The sequence below is a fragment of the Hypomesus nipponensis genome, chromosome 5 (genome assembly GCF_054491055.1).
Source record: "Hypomesus nipponensis isolate SF chromosome 5, ASM5449105v1, whole genome shotgun sequence".
NCBI classification, from domain to species: domain Eukaryota; kingdom Metazoa; phylum Chordata; class Actinopteri; order Osmeriformes; family Osmeridae; genus Hypomesus; species Hypomesus nipponensis.
The window spans coordinates 4438853-4451864 of record NC_140365.1 but is presented as its reverse complement, the minus strand read 5'-3'; the positions used below and the strand labels follow the sequence as shown (position 1 = coordinate 4451864).

General features: G+C 41.5%; 3 protein-coding genes across 9 annotated transcripts; all 3 read right to left on the bottom strand.

Moving 5' to 3' along the window:
- Window positions 1-1206: 1206 nt before the first annotated feature.
- Window positions 1207-6081, bottom strand: gps2 (G protein pathway suppressor 2). 4 transcript variants are annotated; one of them, XM_084697426.1, is made up of 12 exons: window positions 5936-6081; window positions 4975-5092; window positions 4743-4852; window positions 4503-4615; window positions 4111-4190; window positions 3830-3909; window positions 3476-3638; window positions 3093-3176; window positions 2828-2904; window positions 2601-2717; window positions 2097-2180; window positions 1207-1790 (listed from the first exon to the last, which is right to left on the bottom strand). In XM_084697426.1, the coding sequence occupies exons 2-12, from the start codon at window positions 5066-5068 to the stop codon at window positions 1698-1700; spliced, it is 1095 nt and encodes a 364-aa protein (XP_084553552.1). In that variant the 5' UTR covers window positions 5069-5092; window positions 5936-6081; the 3' UTR covers window positions 1207-1697. The 4 variants fall into 4 exon arrangements, with proteins under 4 accessions (XP_084553552.1, XP_084553551.1, XP_084553550.1 ...); XM_084697425.1 differs by lacking the exon at window positions 5936-6081 and adding an exon at window positions 5504-5924 and having other exon boundaries at window positions 3093-3167; XM_084697424.1 differs by lacking the exon at window positions 5936-6081 and adding an exon at window positions 5504-5922.
- A 121-nt stretch (window positions 6082-6202) lies between these two features.
- Window positions 6203-7897, bottom strand: LOC146287934 (gamma-aminobutyric acid receptor-associated protein-like). Its single transcript, XM_084697443.1, has 4 exons — window positions 7727-7897; window positions 7340-7418; window positions 7019-7137; window positions 6203-6907 (listed from the first exon to the last, which is right to left on the bottom strand). Exons 1-4 carry the CDS (start codon window positions 7814-7816, stop codon window positions 6827-6829), a joined length of 369 nt encoding a protein of 122 aa, XP_084553569.1. The 5' UTR covers window positions 7817-7897; the 3' UTR covers window positions 6203-6826.
- Window positions 7898-8237: 340 nt separating this feature from the next.
- Window positions 8238-13004, bottom strand: LOC146287933 (uncharacterized). 4 transcript variants are annotated; one of them, XM_084697414.1, is made up of 11 exons: window positions 12511-13003; window positions 12243-12325; window positions 11550-11634; window positions 11179-11253; window positions 10990-11088; window positions 10771-10857; window positions 10638-10688; window positions 9734-10297; window positions 9267-9563; window positions 8902-9089; window positions 8238-8765 (listed from the first exon to the last, which is right to left on the bottom strand). In XM_084697414.1, the coding sequence occupies exons 4-11, from the start codon at window positions 11194-11196 to the stop codon at window positions 8711-8713; spliced, it is 1359 nt and encodes a 452-aa protein (XP_084553540.1). In that variant the 5' UTR covers window positions 11197-11253; window positions 11550-11634; window positions 12243-12325; window positions 12511-13003; the 3' UTR covers window positions 8238-8710. The 4 variants fall into 4 exon arrangements, with proteins under 4 accessions (XP_084553540.1, XP_084553541.1, XP_084553542.1 ...); XM_084697415.1 differs by lacking the exon at window positions 10638-10688 and having other exon boundaries at window positions 12243-13004; XM_084697416.1 differs by lacking the exons at window positions 10638-10688; window positions 10771-10857 and having other exon boundaries at window positions 12243-13003.
- Window positions 13005-13012: the final 8 nt, after the last annotated feature.

Below are 13012 nucleotides of genomic sequence, written 5' to 3'. Positions count from 1 at the left end.
ATATCGTATTAATTAAACATTCGTCAAATCGAGAAGAATTAAGATCCCCGGAGAGTCTTGGAGAGGCCATAAGTGTAATAGGCCCATACAGACAGACCCAACCACTGGAGCAAGATATTTATTCCCTTCACATGGCTAAAACAGAATTACCTACCTGTCACTTATAATGTCGGAAATATCACACCAGTCCTCATACAAGCAACTGACATCCATAGCAGATGACAGAGGGGAACACAGGTCCATTATATGAGAGTTTGAGACAAAATGATCCCCTTGTATATGTGGCGGGCGGCGGAAGTTGAGGGAGCCTTAAATCCATCTGACGACATTCAAGTAGGTACAATCGTCAGGAAAAGAGCATCAGACTGTCCAATAGTAATGAATTCACAACTCAAAAACAGAAATGGGCGTTGGAAAGCCAAATCAAAAACCTAACAAAGGTTCAACTAATATGTGGAAACACACTACTAGAATGTTGGCTGTGGTGCGGCGAACGGTATTGCCAAATATAAACACTTGCCTTAGGATAACACAATAAGAATACATGCACAATGGGAGGGGAACAGCAGAATATCATTCAAGAAAACGCACCCAGATGCGACCGTTTAGTTTCAGTCCACAACTAAATAAAAATATACTCATCCCTGTCTTTTCGAGTTCAAAAACAGCATACCACACCGAGTCATTCAAATAACACACCGGATTTAATTTCCAACCCACATTAAACTATTTGAGTCAAATCCATAGACAGTGACCGAATTCTGAAAGCCTTTCTGATAACCACGTAGTCTGATATTTGATTGAATTTAGGCGGCATCTGAGTCACGGAAGAACCTTTTTTTTTTTTCACACCCTGTCCTCTGCAGTCAATAGAGTGCACCGTCAGCTTCCGCCCTGCTTCTCTCCCACACACGACAAGATGTCAACCTCATCAGATCACTTCTCAATACGCTTCTTTATGGTCTTTAAAAAAATTGTTTTTTTTATGGTTGAGTCCTTGGACTGATTTCACAGCATATAAAAAGATTCTGTTCACGTCGCCTCTAAACGGTTTCAGTTTCACATACTTATCCACTTCACCCTGACGTAACGTCACATGCTCCAGTACACCCTTTGATGGTACTTTTCAACACAAAACGTTTTCAGATATTATGGGAACCACAAAGCATTTTGTACTGAAATAATAAAGATGAATCTGAATACATGTTTTGGTATCAAGTGCAATTTAATAAAATTAGTTGCAAAATAATATTTTTTCAGTTTAAAAGCTTAGGAAAATATGGCTTCCACAAATATGTGGCTAGGAGAGTCACTTAATGTGATTTAACTCTTCCATTGGCCCTGAGAAGGGTTTACATTGAATTCATTAAAATTTGTATTAAATACATTTACTCCTTAAATACATATAGTACTAGGATTTTGTAATTAAAATACAGTTTGGATGTTGTGGTAATAAACTTAAACAATAGTGTGTAAAGCAGACTTTCCTCAATCTGTTCTCCTACATCTTGTGGCTTTGAGAGCCATACCCAGTATAAAACGAGAGCTTATTTACAGAAACCTTGACAAAAAAATAAAACATGCTTGTGAATGCTAACAATACAGTTATTGTCAAAAAAGACAATTTCAGGCATTCCTGCATTTAGGGTTAAGCTGTTTGGAGAATTAGGTCAGTCTGTAATTGCTGGTCGTTCCGTTTACTTGCTGTGATGGTAGAACCTCTGTCCGACCTGGGTCTGAGAGAGGTAGGCATGACGAGGAGGCGGCGGGGCGGAGCTCTGGAAGGTTGCCTAGGAGACGGCATAAACACACTTCAGTTCTAGCGTACTATCAGACTATCTCTGTTAAATCAGGTGGTAAAATAATGTGGGCGATCCTCACAAGAATAAGTATTGTTTTGTTGACAACATTTAAGGTGTGTGTGCACACGCACGCGTTACCGAGCACGTGCGCGTGTCTGTAAGGGTGAGTGCTGTGTTTGTGTGCGTCAATGTGCGTGCGTACATGCTTGCGTGTCTGTCTATGTGCCTCAGTGTGTATCTATGTATATGTGTGTGTGTGTCTGTGGGGGGGGGGGGGGGGGGGTTTGTACTCACAGGGTGAGCTTGTGGTGGGGGGGTCCCATGGGTGAAGCTTCCTGGAGATGCAGGGCGGGGGGGGTTGGCATATGGCAAACCAGACTGTTCGGGGGGGGGGGGGATATTGATAAATATCTCTTATTTATAACTGATTTATAAAGACAGCACACGTAAACCTGTTTGATGTTGCTCCTAAGATCGTACAGTATAGCAAAAGCAATGTCCTATGTACTACGATAGTTGAGACATTATTGTTGCACCATGCCTGGAAACTGAGATGTAGTTAATTTGGTTATGACAGACAGTTTTTTGAGGCTGACCCTCAAAATACAGTTGGAACTATCCACTTCTGATCCTTGATTCTCAGCTGTATTTTCAAGCACTTTTGGATTGTCACTTTGGATAAAAGTGTCTTTACGTTTACGTATATTGTAAATGAAGAGAGTGGGGAGTGTGTTGTGGTAAACAGGATGAAGTGGTGATTTGTTCAAAACAAGTCTGGGTGTAGAGAGTGAGACTGACCTTGGCAGAGGGGATCTGAACAGAGATGGAGGAGCTGGGCAGGAGGCCTGCAGAGCTAGGCAGGAGCCCTGCAGCGCTGGCGTGGAGAGCCTGGGGGTGCATAGGCCTCAGAGGGCTCTGAAAACCAGCAGAAACACATACACACGTTGTCAAAGCAGCCTTGGCATGGATGTGCTTACAGAGTCAGTAAACACACATGTATTGACTCAGTATGTACATAGACTTACAGAGTCAGTGAAGCCAGACTGTTGATTGGCATGTTCCAACTGTTTCTGTAGAGGGATCCCTGCACTAGGTATGAATCCTGCAGTAAAAGACAAGACTTGTTTGGTTAGGCTGGGTTAAGAGGGCTACAGTTTAGATTAGGTGAGATTAAGGCTGTCACTGTGTAGATTGGGTTAGACGAAAGGAGTTACTGTGTGTGTTTCTGTGACGTGCGTTCTTTGATGACTCAGGAGAGCTGATATTGGGCCAAACATAAGTGAAACGGACCTGGCTGAGAGGTGAAATGTCCATGTACAGCGTAGGCCTGCTGCTGGTGGGGGACGTACTGCATGGTTGGAAAGGCTGAGGCCCCTGGACACAGCAGGAAACATGGGGAAGTACTTAGATTGACTACATATTGTTATAGTTATGTCCAGAGCAATAATATTCCTGTCTACAGGGAACCAGAACCAGCCTTTTTGCAAGAACATCAAAACACTAATAACCTCAACAACCTACATGGGTATCAATCAATAAACATGAATAACCTAAGTAGCTAGAGATGTTTATTTGATCTTTGTTAGGTAGTGGTTAGAGCATCTGACTGCAGATTAAGAACACATTATTGATTATGAATACATTATTATTATGTGTAAAACACCAACAGTGACCTCGGAGCTGTGAGCTACTGGCATAGGTGACCGTGCTGGGCTGGCCAGGGCCGTAGGGGGAGGGGTGCTGGGTCTGGGGGATTCCGTAGGGCCCGTGTCCGGCAGGGCTGCCAGAGTACTGACCGTGCTCAGAAACCCCTGCCTGACTCTGGTAGTGGCGACCCTGTCAAGCACCAACACAGTTATTAACATGAAAGATATGCCAAAGTCCGAAATGATCAGTAATAAATCCATTTCAAAAACCTGAAAACTCAAGTACAATCATAGTCATTTTTACATATCTTAAATCAAGTATAAATCTTAAATCACCCTCAAATATGTGAACCCCAACCAATATCCAGGCTAGCTACTCACCGGAATGCCCGGGGACTGGAAGAGTTGCTTATTACGTTCTCCTAGTAGAACAGCAGGACGGCCATGGCTGACTTGACTGGCTGAGGGGAGACAAATAAATAGAAATTAGATGTGAACAGAGCGATAGATATATCTGTGATTCCATCATGGCCAATCTTATGTACATCACCTAAACGGAGCAACACAAGGAATAAAAACAGCTGACTTGCATTCACTTAATCTAATAAGTATTCTGTGTGTTCATGACCATGAGGAGAGTAGACGGCGCAAAGCTGTTTTACCTTGCATGCTCAGTAAGTGTTGGCTTGAGTGGATCGCCATGCCTGGCTGGTAGCTGGCAGTAGTCAGGGTTGTCATGTCACTGCAATACACAAAACAAGAACATGGTGCACATCATTAGTGATGGTGTATTCAGTTTGCATACGTTTTCATCCACAGCGACATACAGGCGTGGATTCGAACATGCCACCTTCTGATCTGTGGTCAAATGCTTTACCACATTCCAGTAGGGAAGATCTCTACCAACACCAGAAAGTGACATCTCTTCCAATGACAGGAAGTGACATCTCTACCAATGACTGGAAGTGACATCTCTACCAACAACAGGAAGTGACATCTCTACCAATGACTGGAGGTGACATCTCTACCAACAACAGGAAGTGATGGCCTTTACCTCTGCTCTTTCCTCCGTCTCTTTTCCTCCTCGTGAAGAACTTTTTTCAGTTGAAGGAAGAGCTGGTGTTTTTCCTCCTGAAGGCCCTGGAGCTTCTCCCCCATCTTCATTATCTGCAGTTTTAAAGAGGAGCAGATGTTAGAAGACAACACTGACAGAAACACACAGAGTGAATATCATAGATCGTGGGTCCTCTGAAAAGTGGAAGTTCAGGCCGTTTGTTTTGGTTCCAGTTTCCACCTGTTCTTTAGTTTCTTCCAAAGACATCCTCTCTTCCATTTCTTTCTTTCTTTTCCTCTCCTCCTCCTCTTTTAGTTTCTGCTCCATCATTTTGTCTACTTCTTCTTCCTCTGTGACAAAATATAGAATTAGTTGGTTCTCACGAGTAAAGTTTCACTAAGATGCATAATGCATTCCTGTTCCAGATTGGAGTATGACGGTTCGTACAGATATGGAAATATATTCTCATCACCTTGTCTCTTGCGGTCTCTCTCTCGCATTATGTGTTTATGCAAGGCGCGTGCCATAGCATTGGTCAGTTTCGGCCTCTCCAGTAGAGCTGGCATGATGGTAGGAATTGACGGTGCCAGCTTCAAGCAAAGAGGCAAAAGTAAGATCTTATTACCACATACCGTACTGTAGTCACAGAGATTCATTAAATCCAGGCAGTTTGTTGAAATTCCCACATTTGAACTGTTACGGTAAGACTGACCCTTGATGTCTAATAATAAATGGTAACATGGACCATACACCAATAATCAGCAACTTTTCAATTAATTATCGTGTCACCACATTTAACGCCGGGAACGTATATTTCTTATTATCCTTACACTACAGTAGGTAAATAGAGCTAATGGTATGCAGCTAATTAGCTAGCTAGCTCTATCGCAGTATAACTTTTAAAAGCAAACTAGCTCGATATCGAAGCCAAAATGCTATTTTATAGGCTACCACTAGACCATTTCACGACACTATTTTTTGTAATCGCATCAACAACTTACCATTCCAAAGTCTATGTGAATCGGAAAAAAAATTCTGAAAAGCTAGCTATCTAGCTAGAGCTAGCTACTTGGTTGACGTTAGCTAGCATCAAGCCAGTCTAAAAGGTGACTTATTGATAACAGCTAGCCAAGCATGATTAAATGTAAATACACGATTTGTAACTGCTAAATAAGTTGCCATAAATTTCCGCGTGTATTAAACTAGCTAGCTAGCCAAGTTAGCTCATCCTAGTGGACGCCCGCGCTGTGAACATACTTCTGTTCTGAGTGATGTCCCAGTGCAGAACAAGCTGGCTAGACACACTAGCAACCTAAAAGCTAGTCTGCGGGGTGACAGTCATGCCGTGTCACAGCATGTAGCTAGCGTAGTTGGTAAATACGCAAGCACAAACAGCAATTTCGCACAAAAAGGTGAAATTATCTGAAACGCACATGAATCCGTATCTGAAAGTGTTATTGAGGCGAGATTTAGCTCAAATCTTGCTGGACGTTGTCGCTGAATGACGTGCTGGCACTAACAGCTTTTTTATAGGCTGGCATTGTGGTCCCTATCCAGTGTCCACCGGCTATGACTAGGAACTCCTCCAGTGACTGCTTTATTGTAATCAAGACAGAAATGTGTGAAAGTGTTTTCAGTACATGATTCGATATTTCATTACCCTCCAACATAATTGTTTAGTAAAAAGAAGACAAGACATATTGTATATATTTAGTGTTCAGACATTTTATATTTAAGATGTAGTCATATAATAAAGCAATCATAAACATACAAACACATCAATGGCTCACCAATCTAAACATATACATTTATCACACTGCATATTCAATTAAATAATATTTGATATGTCTTGAATCAGAATTAAACTATGTAAGCATGATGCAATAAAGTGTCTTATGATTTATAATTATAAGACACATCATTATGAAAACCAACTTATTTAGGCTATACATTTCTAAAAAATGATTAATTTAATTTTATGCATCATCCTAAGAATCGATATCATTAAAAATCTGAAAACGATTAGTTGGTTACCCATATTCTCTTGCAAAAAGCTCCCAGTGACATGCGAGGAGTTCAGGAGTTTAATTGTACCCGAAAACATAAGTGACAGCATAAGGATGTTGTGGAACACCACCAGAGGGACATCTTTGGGCTTTAATTGTGAAAAATAATAAAGACATAAGGGCCAAGACAGATTCAAAGTGCATTTGTAATTTGTAGCAAACAAGGAAACTTTATTTTTTCCTGTTTTGTGATGGAGAGGGGGGGGGGGGGGGGGGAGAGGGGGGGGGGGGTCGAGTCCCTTGTGCGTGTAATGATGTTCAGACAACTGTTTGGGTGCCTCCGTACACACTTTCGTCACTGTAGGCAATGTAGAGGAAAAAATCCTCCTCATGGTGTTCCTGGCACAAGGACATCCACAATTATGTTAAACAGTTGTGGATATAATGTAATGTAAGTGGCTGGAAATCTGTGCAAATAGTCTTTCCCTATGAATGTGGATGGTGCAGTACCTGGTACAGAAGGCCCATTGTGGCTGATGTTGGGGGAATAACGTTATTAACAAAGAAGAACAAGGCCTCTTCCGCTCTGAGGTGAATCCTCTTCCGAATAAGGAAGTAGAACTGTCCGACTGAGATGTAGTGGAATCAGGGTTATTTCAAGCACAACATACAGTCTATTAAGCATCACAAAGTGATAAAAAAAAAAACAAGTGACTAATGACATTAAGATGCCAGTATTGTAACTATGTTACAGAGAAGCATGGGGAAAACAAATATAAACGTCCTGCAGAAACAATTTATGATCTAAATCTATCTTTTTAATACACATACCTGTCAGGTCAGAAGGTACAAGATATTTCTTCTTGTCCAGGTCACCTATCCTGGCTTTGGGCGCTTTCTCCACTATGACCTGCATTGTTATTTCACAATCAGTTTGTGATGTTGCTAGCCAGCTAACAAGGTGAAAAGCATAGCTACTGCATGCTACGTATCTTGACAATAACACAACTCTTCTGGTGGAAGACCAAGACCTCTGTCAACATATCTGTTTGAAATGTAGACGATCTTTTAAGCTAGCGATACCTTTACTTTCACAATATCAATAACACATAACGTTATCATATGGAAAACATAACAAAATAAAGTAGCACATAGCTAACGAATTAGCTTAGTAGCTAGCAATGTTTGCCAGTGCCAATTTGCGCATTGACAACTTACTGGCACCCTGTCCGGGTACTTCTTCCTTATTTTTTCTCCCTCTGACCTCCTTTTCTCAAACGGGTGCTCCTCTTTGTAAAGAAATTTCATTGTTTTACAGGTGTATTAGCACTTCTACAACCAGTCCTCTGAATAATATTGGGAGTTGTGTCACGGTCACGTTGGTTGGCTAGATACAGCATACGTTGTGAGAGCCAAACTGTGACGTCAGGAAGTGTTTTGATGCCGAGGGATCCAACTTTCGCTGCTAAGGTTCTGTAATGTCCAGGTGACGGCTGAGATTGTCCATCAAGTCCACTACGGCCCAATTCCAGTTTAGACTACACATTTTGTCAAGTTTACATTGAAACAATATTTGTAGGAGTTTTTCTGTGTGACCTGACCATTAATTTGTATTCTTTCATCTATCAGACTCCCAGAAGAAAACACTAGTCCATCTCCACTACAGCAAGCCCACTTGAAGCAGGGCAATAATCATCAAGTAGTAACCATCAAAAAGAAATACCAAATGAAACACAAAATGTTAACTTTATTGAGAACGACATTTAGTCAAGCATCTGTGATATGGAAACAAAGTCTGGTGTGTAACTGATGATGTCATAAGTGTGTATGTCTACATGATCTCTGTGTAGTGAAAGAGAGAGAGAGAGAGAGAGAGAAAACTACAGTGAATGTGTGTGTATGTGTGTGTGAGAGAGAGAGAGAGAACTATAGTGAATGTGTGTGTATGTGTGTGTCAGAGAGAGAGAGAGAGAGAGAGTGAATGTGTGTGTGTGTGTGTGTATGTGTGTGTATGTGTGTGTGTGAGAGAGAGAGAGAGAGAGAGAGAGAGAGAGAGAGAGAGAGAGAGAGAAAGCTACATTGAATGTGTGTGTATGTGTGTGTAAGGGTGGAGTGTGATGTAATGTGTGTATGTCTTTATGATCTATGTGTAGTGAAAGACAGAGAGAGAGAAAGAGCATGAGCATGCATGCATGATGTTTGTTAAACATCCGAACAACAGCCGCACATGAGTTTGCGTGACAGCCACTGCAGAAACCTGTCAATCATAAGAAGAAACATAAAATGTAATCTGTCATACCAGTACGAATTCTCTCATCCTTACACTGAGGGTCTTACTGTCTTCACCCACATTCTACTACTCTTCATTTAGCCTTTCTGCTATCTGCCCTCACCTCTTTCCCACATTCTTCTTTTTCTTTTTCTCCTCCTTCACATTGGTTTCAGAGTATTCCTCTGGCTGTTTGTTCACGGCTTCCAACACAAGCAGTGGTTTGACATGCTGCTTGGTTTTGGCCGTTTTCTCCGCTTTGCCAGGCTTCTTCTTTTCCCCTTTGGCAGTCTTCTTCTCCTCCATCACACCCTGAAAGCAGAACACAAGCTTACATGGATCAATCACTGAGCTAAGAAAAAATTGAACCAGTGAAATCATGGTTCTTTTCCAGCCTCATTAGTCCGCAATTTATTTAATTAACTTACATGTATTTATGCTTTAACAGTGAATATCATCATATATTTGCCTGTGATGAAAACAACATACCTGTTGGAGCCCTTCCAGTCCTCCCTGGAGCAGCTTCTTTACATCAGCGCTCAAGTGGGTGATTGGTGCCAGACGATGGGGGGGTAAATACCCCACAGCAGGCAGAGTCTCAGGCCACGTAGGAGTCACAACTCCAACGGTGACATGGTTGAGGGGAGTCAATGCCCGGGGAACCTGCTGGTTGGGGAGGAGGGCCTCAGGAGTAGGAGGAGTCAGAGGGGGGGATTCCTTGGCATCCTCAATGCGGGGGACCACAGGAGTGATCTCTGTCTCAGTGATCTCTGTCTCAGATAGATCCTGGGGAGTCAGAGTCACAAGAGAAGACATAACCTTTTGGCCTGTGGGACCGAGGATATTTCCATGGCTCTGTAGGATGGTAATCAAAAAAACAGTGCCATGCCATACCTTGAATCAAATAAAAGCTGAATAAAATGAATACGTACAGTAGGTCTGTACTAATTACTTACAACGCGCTGGATGGAGAACTTCTCTTCCTGAGAGGTTTGGGCCTGTGGTGGGGAACGACACACCTCGGGTGGTGGGATCCTCTCAGTACAGGCCTTGCAGGCCATGCGCAGCCTCTTGACCTCTCTCTGCCAGTTTTCTAGGCCCGTCAGATCGAGTTCATCTTTGCAGTCCTCCATCACCACTTGGATCAGCGCATCGAAATCTTTGCTGACCCGCATATACTTCTGCGCCTGAATCCTCTGGAGCCTTCTCCCTCTGACTTTATAAACGAGTCTTCTCAGAGACGCACCCATCAGGCCTTGTCCCTGGCTCTTCACACGAGACATCTCCTTAAAGTACTCGTTGGTGTCCAGGATCTGCTCCTTGGTTTTCATGAGGTCCTGTTCCAGGGCAACCAAGGATTTTTGGAACCTTTTCATGATTCTTGTGTCACGGTACTGCCTGTCGCGCCTCTTCTGATCATGCATCATGGGGAGCTGCACGTCATTAGAGATGCAAGGCTCGGTCTCGGCTCTCACAGAAGGATGAAGAAGGCCCTGGGCTTCGTAGTCCATAACATGATTCTAGGGAGACCAAAAGTAAAGTACAATGTGCAGGAACAGGGGAGAGGACAAATTTTAAAATATGAAGATTCATATGGGGAGGGAGGTCACGTTGGTCAGATGGCTGAGCAGTTAGGGAATTGGGCTATTAATCAGGAGGTTTCCAGTTTGATTACAGGCTGTGCCCAATGAAATTGTGTCCTTGGGCAACGCACTTCACCCTACTTGGCTCGGGGGAATGTCCCCGTACTTACTGTAAGTCGCTCTGGATAAGAGCGTCTGCTAAATGACTAAATGTGGGAAAAGCTGATTCAGCACTAGCAGAAAAAGCCAGTTCATTGACCTTTTGTCACACACATACCAGGCGTTTATCCGGAAATGAATTCTGCTGCCGGTCACGGTCCTCATCAGACTGAGTCAGATGGAAACATATTGTTCACACAGTCTATCTTCAAAATATAATGTACCTTGATGCTTTTGATGCACAAACTGACCAGAAAATCTCTCTCGCTGACTGAACGTAGAGAGAGGTTATCATAATCTACGGTCTGACGGATAGTGTTCCCACCACGTTCCACTTCCTACATTAGAGACACAGTCACTCAGAGGTATTTGACCATGTTTGATGATTAACCATTCAGGTTTATGTAAAATAAGGATCTTACCTATTCTGTGTCATCTCTTTCACCTATCGCTATACATAAACTACTGACCAGAAAATCTGCCTCATCAAAGGAATGGAGTGAAAGATCATCCTGATTTTTCCAATCGGTTTCCACTTCTTGGATAGTTGTCCCATCATGGTCAACTTCCTACATTAGAGACACAGTCACTCAGAGAGGTATTTGACCATGTTTGCTGTTTAAACATTGAAATTTAAGTTGATATTATTAGGCTCTTACCATTTCTGCGTCGTCCATTTCTCTAACCAGTCCTGACCTGACTGGAAGAGTTTGGTTTCGGCACACAATGATTGGCTGTGAAGCAATTGAGAGAGAAAACTTGTCACCTTTGTAACTGCAATGCTGTTGAGGTTTGATTTACAGGCCATTTGTGGACTGAGTCTTGAGTCTCTTTTTATTGATGTTGGTCATTTATAACCAAACAAAAAAACAAAACATGCATCAAAACTTGCTTTAAATGTATTTGATGCGATGATATTGACAGTAACTACATAACAAAAGTGTGGATTCAATTTAGAATTAAATGATGTTTTACGTGTAAAATTGCAATAAGTAGGGGAAACATTAATGTGTAAATAAGAATTACTCACCAAAAAGCACAAAATTGTCTGAAGAGCCTGAGAAAGTCTTCTGAGAAAGCTTGCAATAGAAGTCTTCAAGTTGCTATTCACCTGCCTGTTCAGAAGACATGTGATGTAGCTGTGTAAATGTTTCATTTAAGTATGAATATACACCATTATGACATTTTTGTACGTCATCATGTGTAGCATTCAAACATACTTTTTATACAGAACGTATGTCCGTAAAATAAATGTGTCAATATTCTTCATTAGAAATGTGTAATTAAACACAAGCATGTAGCTCAGATGACTCCAATAAATAATATGCAAACAATGCCCACCATCCAAACTACAACACGTAGGCTATGCGATATGTTAAGCTACTTTGCCCATCTGCACTACACGTTCCGTCATGTAGGACAGATTTGATTTTGAAATCCATAAAAGCCCAGCAGTCTTTTACATTGGCAACATCTTTCTTGTCTGTATAGGTACCGACCAGAGCCATTCAATTATTATTTAGCTTTAATGATTGATTTATTGTCAAAACGTGCTTTAAATGTATTAGAATTTTTTATCTGAGGGACATTTTCTTAGTTGTACAGCCATGATATTTACGGTAATGCATAACAAAAGTGCGGATTAAATTGAGTATAAAATTATGTTTTGTGTAAGATTACAATAAATAGGGGAAACATTCATGTGTAAATAAGAATTACTCACCAAAAAAGCACAAAATTGTCTGAAGAGCCTGAGGAAATCTTCTGAGAAAGCTTTCAATAGTCTTCAAGTTCCTATTCACCTGCCTGTTCAGAAGAAATGTGAAGTAGCTCTGTAATGTTTCACTTAAGTTTGAATATACACCATTGTGACGTTTTTGTACGCCACACCATGTGTTGCAGCATTCGGACATACTTTCATACAGATAGAACGCATGAATTAAATATTTCAATATTACTCATTAGAAATATGTATTAACACAACCATGTACCTCAGATGACTAAAATAAATAATACGCAAACAAATGCCCACTACATAAAACAACAGTATGCTAGAACTGTTACTTTGCCCATCTGCACTACACGTTCCGTTATGTAGGACAGATTTAATTTTAAAATCCATACAGTCAGCAGTTCTTAAGTTGGCAAAATATTAATTGTTTGTATAGGTACGCCCAGAGCAATTTAATTATTATAACTACGCTTTTCTTTCTTTTTAAGACGAGTAGTACAACTGCTCGTTTCCCACGAAAACGTTTCAGACAGCTATTTTGCATTTCTCTCGCTAGCTGGCCCGGCCAGCTGCTCCAATCCAAGTGGACTGTTCCTGCTGGAGAAGAGGTTCAGTGCAGGAGAGGAACTGTATCCAGTCGTCATTTTAAAGGGAGTTATTGTAGCTTCCCAATAAGGGCCGACAATTTTGAGTAAGAAACAGAAGAGTACTGCACATTTTAACCCTTTTGTTCCTTATTCAAAAATGTAAATTGTCCTAAA